The following is a 9,840-nucleotide window of genomic DNA, read 5'->3' as shown; positions in this document are numbered from 1 at the left end:
GCAAGGTGACGACGGTATTTCTTGAGGATTGTTTCTCTGCGGCCCTCCCACACGATTGGGTCCAGGTTGTTTAGTAGATATTCCTCGTCGATGAGATTGAGAGTATCATATAGTTGGTGAATCCAGTTGAACATTTTTGTCTTGGATGCTGTTTTATGTCTTTGGACGAGTTGGAGAAGGCATATTTTAGGAAAACGATGGTCATCTAATTTTAGAACTTTGTTGATCCACTTTATAGATGCTTGTAGTAGAGTGACTGCGGAGTGTTCAATGTTCAGCTCGATTTTGATGGCGTAGCCTGATGTACATTTAGGGAGTGACAGTAGCTTTTTGAAGAAGTCCGAATGAGCAGATTCCAGCATCTCAATGTAGTTGCATCTGATGCACCAGAGATGGGCTTGATAGAGTAGCGTGCTACGTATTAGACTGTTATAAAGTTTGATTCTTTCACTCCAGGAATCAGCTTTTATCTTGACTAGGGTGGCAAGAACAGTGCCCGAGGGAATTTTGCTACGATTGATTGCATGATTAACGGAACCAAGGCCCACAACACTTGAAGTGAATACTACTCCAAGGTATGAAAATGTTTTTACCATTTCAATAAGCTCGCCTTTGAATTTGAATTCTGGGCATTTCTTTCGGCATTTACCACTTGCACTGACTCTCAGCACTTTAGTCTTGGAGGTTATTCAAGTTACAGTACTCCTCTAGCAGCCTCAGACCTTTTTGTAAGTGACCAGCAGTACGCAGAAGCATCGCAATGTCGTCGGCATATAATAGAAAGAGTACTGATCTAGCGTATCGCAGGCTGATGCCTTCCAAGTGGTGGTCCTCAAAGAATGCGGTGAGATCTGATAGGTATAGTACAAACAGCAACGGACTTAAAACTTCGCCTTGTAATACACCTTGTGAGACATCGTTTGCACTGGACAGTTGACCGTTAACTCTGATCCTCATTTTTGCGCTGTCATATAGAGTTTTTAGTAACTTGATAATCTTCGAGCTGAGACCTAGCTTAGCCAGCTTGCACCACAGCTTAAGGTGGGAGACAGAATCAAAAACCCTTTTAAAATCGATAAAAAGGATGTATACTAAGGCACCGTCGAATCGTAATTGCATTTGTAAGAGAGAAAGTAAGGTAAAGATGTTATCGTCGCACCCTTTCCCTGGCTGGAATCCGGCTTGGTCCTCCGGGATGAGTTTAGCTTCTTCTGCCCATCTCTGAACTCTGCTACACATTATTTGAGTAAATATCTTGGTAATACAGTTGTCGAGAGCAATGCTACGGTAGTTCTCCGGTAAGCATGGATCGCCTTTCTTGAACAACATCGTTGTGATAATGCAAGACCAGTCCAGCGGTATACATTCCGTAGCCATGATCTTATTGAAAAACGCGAGTATAAAGAGAAGCCAATTCTCCGGCAGGTGTTTAAAAAATTCATTATTTATGCCGTCTGAGCCGGCTGCTTTGTTAACTTTGCATCTTTTTAAGCTACCCTGTAGCTCTTCCAGGGTGATTTCAGAGTCTAGCAGTAGATGTGTTTGAGCAGGGAAGTCGTAGCTTGCATTGAAACGCCTCGGGTATATCTCTTGAAAGAAGGATTCCCAGACAGCCAGCGATACTTTTGGCGGAATGAAAGTGCGTTGACGAGCGAATCTTACAACCTCCCAGAACTCTTTGGAGTCACGGGCATTGGCGAATTTGTTCTGGATGAGTTTGTAGTACTCTAGTTATTTCCTTTCAAGAATTTGTAGTATACCTTCTTTTGATCACAGTAGAAGGCCCATATCTTATTGTCATTACCAGCTTGTTTGCATTGAGTTCGGAGTAATTTCATCGCCGTTTTGCGAGATTCACAGTTCGTGTCAAATCGGGGTTTATTAATTTTCAAGCGTGGTCTGTTTTTTTTGGTACGCATCATGTTGACGGCACTTGCTGTGTTGTATATAGCAATTGTAATGCCAGTATTGAAGTCGTCAACTGAAGAGTTGCTCACATCTATTCCGATCAGTGGAAACCAGGCGATATTCGAGGTGTAGTGCTCAGCACAATCCTTCCTCCACTTTAGGCAAGCAACTTGTGACATATCATGCATAACAGTTGCATCCTGGGTGCCAGGAAGGGGCAAAAGAGTTACTGTGACTGGAAAGTGATCGGAGTTTGTAACTGTGCTGTCCACGGCCAAGTCAGCTATAAGATGTAAGCCGGCAAGATCCGACCAAATAAGATCAATGGTGCTGAGACCCAAGTGACTGCAAAAAGTGAAGGCACCACGGGCATCACTCGAAGATCTACCGTTAAGTAGAATAATTCCATTGGCTGTCATGAAATTCATGATAATTTTTCCTTGAGCGTTGCAAATAATGTCCTGTGCAGATCTGACGTTGGTAAAGAAAGAGTGTGCGACAGCTTCCTCGGGTATCTGGCCAGAGAGGCCCACCCGTGCGATAAAATCACCTCCTATTAGAAATAGGTCATAGTAGTGTTCTTGTTGGATGTTCACCATTGTCTGTTGGAGATCCAACAGAATATCATCTAGAGTGAGATTAGGCTTGAAGTAAACTAGTGCGATAATTATCGAAATATTATGGAGAGTTGCCTTAGAGAAAATCCAGTGGTCAGATTTGACTATTGGCAAGAGAGTTGTACTGGAGAGCACCATTAATCCTCCGCTTGGTCTTCCTTGCTTCAATGGCTTGGTGGCAGGTACTGTGATGAAAGCATTGCTGGCGTGCGAGGATGGAAGAGAAATGTTTTGCACAGCCCAGGTTTCGGAGATGGCAGTAAAGAATGACTCAGAGGCGGCAAGAAACTCGGGGATATTTTGGTGACCGTGCGCATTCCAGAACGTGATTTTGGCTGAATCGTTGGAAGACTTGTATTGAGATTGGCTGGTTCGTTGCTATATAGTTGGTGACTGATGAGAAATATTGACTTGACTGTTACTATCATTTGACCGTGTGAGGCTTGGACCGGCCGGAGACGGTGCTGGTAGAGATGCTGAGTTGTTAAGATTGAGGCAGGGAACAAGCGAGTTGGAGTCCGAGTTCCAAGTCATAGGAGCGCCATTGACAAACAATTTTTGGAGGCCATGTTTTACCTTGGCACCCTCTGCTTTGAGTTTTTTGCTCTCGTCTCTTAGTTTTTTTGCTATGAAACCCTCTTCTGGGGTCAAATCTTAATCAATGTAAACTGGGATTTTAAAATTTTTTTTACTTTTTAGAATCTTGAGTTTGGTTTCGTGATCTTTCATGGTAACTTTGATTGAGCCTTTAGCTTTGTTTGGGATTGAAACCTCAATTATTCCACCATTAATTTCGAAGTGTTTACTTAGGAATTCATTTACGACTCTGTTCACATTGGCATCATTACATGAAAGACCGCGTATAATAATATTGTTTCTGCGCGGGTGCTTTTCAACCGCATTGATACTAGCGGTTGCCATACGTTTTTCCAGCGCTCGCGCGGTGGTTCTGTTCCCGTCAGCTGGCATCGTGTTTGCTTCAAGATCCGCAACTCTAATTTTAACAGCTTCTAGCTCTTTTCTTACGGCATTATTTTCGACAAGCAGTTCTCTTTTCAGCTTGGAGATGTCCTCGATACATTTTTCACTGGAGTCAGCTATTTTAACTGAGATTTCCTCTTTCATTTTGTTTAGGTAGGTGCGATCATCCATTCTCCAGTTCTGTATCTGGGCAAAGAGATCCTGGATAGTTGACGGCTGAGATGTAGCGGATTCCTGTGAGGCATTGTTGTTGCCCATGTTGGAGGAGTCACTAGACAAAGTAGCTGTCGCTGAAGGTCTAGAGCGGTTTATAGGAGGCGGTGATGATGCAGATCGAGACACTTTACTTGGTGGTGATGTCAGGTCTTTCTGCGTGCGAGACGTCGTATTTTCTTCTCTGGTTCTCTTTAAGCTGCTCTTCTGGAGATAGTCTGTGATGTTTCCCAGGGAGCTGGGTCTCTGGACTTTGAGCAGTTGTGCTTTAGGGCGATGACCTCTGCTCGTTTTTTTGGTAGCCTGTTTGTCAGCTTGCTGGTTGTTATTCTCATTGGACGACGGGTCAGAGCTGTCCTCTAGCGGGTTGAAGGCGAAGGTTTTAGGTACCTCAGAAACTCGCTGGATGAGTTCGCTCTCTTCTGTGTCGGCGGGTCCGTTGGACATAATAGTAGAGGGACATGTGCTCTAACCTTAAAAGCTGCGAGGCCACAGTTGCAGATTGAATAAAAAGCGCACAGAGTAGCTATTGCGGAACTTATTATCTTGATGAAATCGCAAGAATTTTTAGCACACTTTGAAAGAACACAATCAATTTAGTGGCTGACTTTGTGTATGTTAATTTACCGAATTCACAGTGTAACACAGAACACGACTGTATATGGCAGCGCCCTCAATCAAACCCCTCTATGGATAAAATAATATTGAAAGTTATTATCTATTGTAGATTAGAGCAAACATATCGTATATCTATTATGATTTAAAAGATTATCTTTTTCACTTCACTAGAATACCGTATGGATTAACCGGAGTACCGGCCACGTTTCAAAGATTGTTAGATCGCCTAATCGGACCAGATATGGATCCATATGCCTTCGCATATCTCGATGATATTACTTGTAATGCTTTTTTTTAAATTCTTTTTGTTTCTTTTTGGTATTTATTTGCTTAAAAACACGATTAAACGAATGAGCACGGAATAATCAGGTACGGGATAGCAAAAGGAGAAACGTTATAAATAAATAAGAGTCCAAAATGCATTATGATATTCATTTAACGAATGTGCATTGGCAGGCGGTCTGATTGTATATAAAAAGAAACAGGATTCACTAATTGTATAACGACAGTAATCTACAGGTATATAAAAATGAAATTGGAGACAAACAGGAACCAAAAGGTATATAAAAATAAAATTATAAAAATAAAATAAAGTAACTAACAGGTATATAACGATAAAATGATAAAAATTGTAGTAAACGACAGGTATATAAAGATAAAAGAATAAAACACAGGAACCGACAGGTCTACGTAGATAAAATTATAACACCTCAGCCAACAGGCATATGGAGATAAAATCATAAACACAGTAACCAACAGGTATACGAAAATAAAATGATAAAGCTCAGTAACCAACAGGTATACGAAAGTAAAATTATAAAACAAGGTGACTAGGAATTAATGATCCGACACTGAGGCCGGTTTGCCTAGCTCTGTTATCTGGGATGACGTTCAATTGTCAGCCACCCGCAGGAACGGCACACATACATCGATGATCGAGAAACTCGCGTCACCGCGCACCGCACTCAGGCATACATCCACGCCATAGGCTCAAGGAGAAGCAAAACCCGTTACAATCACCCCCTTTGATGCTGAACACCTGATCGATATTGATAACATCACCTTAAAATCTATATACTAAAAGTACGGGCTCTCAATATGCTACAATCCAATCGTAGATATATACAGAAACTAAGAAAGCGGGGAAGTCTACTGAGTAGTTCTACAATTAATCTTGTACATATCTGTGGCTTCTTGATGTTTCTTGACGTACACTGAAGAACTTAGAAATAAACTTAAAATAATTACAGCGAGGGCTAATAGTCCGGGAGGTAGCGGCTCAAATATAAAAGTCATAGTACGCCGGCTGATAATATCATCGGTAGTAAACGTATAATTATGAGAATGGAAAATCACATGGAATTTTTATTTCTACAGTACTTTCCATCGCTCGGTATATTCACGTATGAAACGAAAGCATTTTTCTTGTCTTCTCTGGTAAGGATTTGCCAGACGAAACTCTTATTATCGTATATTTATACGTATTAGTGTGTTCGTGGTGGTGAAAATTACTGGAGAGATTTTTTTTACTGCTTCGTTTCTGAATGAAAAATCAAAATATGGAGAACTCAAATTTCAAATGTTGGTAATAATCTATCCTTGCTGATAATTACAGTATTTGAGACAAATTGAAATAACGAAGATCGGAATGGGAGTGGGTAAACATCCGCGTCACAATTCTAAAACGAGGCACCTAACTAGGTACACTAAGCTTCGGGTAAACTAGCTCGATGAGTATTCAATGGCCACCGTACAATAAAAAAGTTTCGGACAAGTAGAAACAGCAAGGACTGGTAGAACAGATTTCTCATTTTTTAAGCAGAGGATATTAAATACGAGCTGGAAAAAGTTCGTATAAATCAAAGACGATCAGGGTTTTAGAATAGCAATTCAGTGAAGGTCAAAGTTTATCCAATATATATGAGGTTTATTTGCTAATATCATTCGAAAATATTCGTAAGTCTTACATAAGAGTATTATCAAAATTAATATAATTCTTCTAATCAAGTTACACGTTATCAAATTTAGTCATATTTAATTTTACAATTATAACCTAAATTCTTAATCTATTCCTAGTAGTCGAGCCCGCTTTTGGAGTCCGGTTAACCCTACTTACAACAGTACGCTTACTATTAGCCATGATGGGAGTTTGGACAAGCTTGAAGCTAGGGTGACGAGTATCGCCGATTCTCCCCGGTTGTTTGGGGAGTCGTCGAGGTGCGGGGCGAATTTCCCCCTGTAGCGCCCTGCGAAAGTGGCGGCGAGCGCGTCTCCGTAGGTTCGGGTCACCCCGGCAGACTTCCACCCATCTCCGAGAGACGCGCGAGGCCTTGACCAGGGAACCGGCGTCCAGGTATCCGAATATCCTTTGCGAAACCTCCGGGGGAAGGTCGGCGACAAAGTCCAGGTCTGGAGCGCTGGCGCCCATGGCGAGCAACAAAAAGCCGAACGATTCCATGTTACTGCTGCAGTTACTGCTGTGACTGGAAGTCGTCGAATGACTCTCCGGGGTCGGCACTCCTCGTTATATACCCGTGATCACCGACGCGGATCGATGCGTCGGCCAATCGGTGACGGGGTGCGTTCGGGTAAAACCTTTACCGCGAAATTAATCCCTGCCATGGCTCAATGATTCTTTCTACATCCGGAAGCACGGTGTTTGTTTCGCCTACAAGTTTTTACCAAACTCATGAAGCCATCAATCCTCTGATGGTTGTGGGATCGTTTGTTTTTCAGTTGATATTCCATCATACTTTGAATCAGTCGTATGTAACCAATTAAGGTAGTACCGTGATAAATCACTTTTCTTACAATATCTTTCAATTTCTGAATATACATAATTTGAAGTGTCCTTTATACGTAGGAATTTTTTTTAATAGTCCTTGCGGTACTAAATTTTGCAATATTAGCGATCAAAAGTCGTACAATTTACATGTATTCCCTATCCCGACCGTAGTTAGAGTGAGCATTTTATTTAATAACAGCCATACTTTTCTTAGAATTTTTTTTCAAAACTGAGAATTATTAATTGAGAATATAACAAGTAATTTTTCTCAAAAAAAAACATAAACAAGCAGTATTCATTTTTTTGTAAATAATTCTTAAAGTTTGTTGCTTTTAATGATTTTCAAACTTTCTCTCATAACCTGACCCGTGAGAAATCGTGACTTGGCAACGTTGCCCTACGCGGGAAGTTTAAAATGCCATAAAGGCCCAACGAATTGAAATAAATGTCAGAACTTTTGCGGATATAGGTTACGGTACAGAAAAAATTAAAATAGTTAATATTTTTAATAATTAAGTGGATAAATCATAAATAACTACACTACAAATATATTAAATATTTATTTACTTAAAATTACAGTTTTCGATAAAGTCTGTAACAAAGGCATTTATTTACAACTTTAGAAAAATGTTAAATGCTACTAATATTTTACATTTTTTTGAAACTCTTTCTTTCTTACAAATATTTTTTTTGGTTCATTAATCACTAGGTTTGGCACGTTTTCATTTCTTAAAAATTTTAAAACATTTTCTATAATATCTTTTTTTTTGGTTATCCTTACTTTATCATCAATTTTTGCAGTAAACAATCGTACCACGCCGTCATCACCTTCTTGCTTAAAAATTGCTTTCAAATAATCAACTGAAATGTCATTTATAGCTAATTTTTTACACATGTTCAAGGAAATAATATCTTTTAACTCGCATAATACTTTTAAATTGACTTTTGTTTTCTTTGCATTTGATAATTCTTGCAAGTAAACTTGATATTTCTTGTAAGAAGCCAACAACTTTTTTTTTACGTCGAGTATTTCGACTAAATTCTGTAAAATTAAAACATCATAAGCAGCATCGTGAAATGATTGCGGCTCATCATCTGAATTAGTTAAAAAATCTTGACTAAGACTCTCTAATTTAAATTTACCAGGACCTTTTCTATCACTTAATACTGATCGAAACGTTGTTAAAGTATCCCCAAAACCTATAATTAAATCTAGAATAGTCGAAGCATTTACATTACTTATTGCACGTAAAAGGCGAGGAACATCAAACCGGGCATTATGCGCTACTAACAAACATTTCTTTCTACCCTTAGACAATTTTTTTAAAAATTGCCTGAAAGATTCTAATGCATCAGAAATCTTTAGAGTTTGTACCTTCTTCTTATCATGAAATAAATTTTTCCCATGATCATGGTGAAGTTTAGTAACGGCACTCGCTGACGCGGAGATGATAGTTTTGGTGTGAATGTAAACATTAAAAACTTCTGTATCACAGATAGCAGCTATTTGTAGAATATGAGCATTAGCTGCAAATCCAGTAGTTTCAATGTCGAAGTAAACGACAATTGTTTCATGTTCATCAATAATGTTACTCTTTTTGCTATCACGAACATAATCATTTAATCTATTAATCCCGCAATTACTTTCATAAATAATACCCTCACTTTTTTCATCATTTTTCCTCAAAAGCTCTCTCTTTCTCTTCAATTCTAATCGACGAATTTTTTTACCCTTTGTCTGGTTAAATATCGTTATCTTCTCTCGGTGTACATCCATTTGACGAACGTATTTAACTGTTTGAAGTCCATTAGGAAGATTTAACTTTTTTTGAATATTCAAAATACTCGCATCACCATCATTTTTAACACAAACAGCAGATGCAACTCTGATATCACAAGCAGCACTTGTGCTCAAACATTTATTTTTATGAGCTTTATGAGCTACAACATTATTAAAACTCTCATTGCCTTGGCTTGAAGCCGCTACAGAGAATTTATGTGAGTTAGCGGCATATACTTCAAATAAGTTAACTAATGCACCGTATAAAGTTTCATCTGATAGATTGAGTGTATGCTTTTTATTAGGATTGCACCAATTACCGCAATTTTCGTGTCTACTGAATAAGTGATCAGGTATTTGCTTCAAATTTAAAGCCAACTGTTCAGATTTCCCCTTATTTTGAGACACAGCATATGAGAAGCATTTTTTAATGTGAGGAGAAACACCCTGTCTAGCCAATTCTTTATAACTCGATTGCATTTTCCACAATGCTGTCCCAAAATTCTTGGTCAAGTGATTTTTATCACATAATTTATGAAATTCTTGAGTTGGATTGTCTGCTCGTACAGCAGCAATCATAGAACTGTCTTCGTCTCCTATGATGGCTCGTACTTGAAGACCAGCTTCCTTTAAGATGCTGCTGTGATTGACAAGTTCAACTCCTGCCGCAGCCTCCATCGCTTTAGCACTACCGTAAAAATTTAATCGACAGTCATGGTCTTCTTTTTTACGACCCATATCGCATTTCCGGCATTTTCGATTTTTCGTCGTGTAATCCAAAATTTTTCCCGATAAAAATCCAATAATTGTACTATAACCGTTCAAGCTGTCATAGCTACGTCCATTACCACGTTTTGTCCAACCCATATCAAATGATACTATTATATTTATTATTTCACCAAAAGCATTATCAAATAAATAATGATTATTCTGTGAAT

General features: G+C 39.1%; 1 protein-coding gene across 1 annotated transcript; it reads right to left on the bottom strand.

Annotated features, from left to right (window-relative positions):
* Nucleotides 1–8,328: 8,328 nt before the first annotated feature.
* Nucleotides 8,329–9,640, bottom strand: LOC124220050 (uncharacterized). Its single transcript, XM_069136135.1, has 2 exons — nucleotides 8,498–9,640; nucleotides 8,329–8,334 (listed from the first exon to the last, which is right to left on the bottom strand). The coding sequence occupies exons 1-2, from the start codon at nucleotides 9,638–9,640 to the stop codon at nucleotides 8,329–8,331; spliced, it is 1,149 nt and encodes a 382-aa protein (XP_068992236.1).
* Between the last annotated feature and the right edge of the window lie 200 nt (nucleotides 9,641–9,840).

Source organism: Neodiprion pinetum, chromosome 5 (genome assembly GCF_021155775.2).
Source record: "Neodiprion pinetum isolate iyNeoPine1 chromosome 5, iyNeoPine1.2, whole genome shotgun sequence".
NCBI classification, from domain to species: Eukaryota; Metazoa; Arthropoda; class Insecta; order Hymenoptera; family Diprionidae; genus Neodiprion; species Neodiprion pinetum.
The sequence above is the reverse complement of the archived record's forward strand: the minus strand, read 5'-3'. Positions and strand labels throughout refer to the sequence as shown.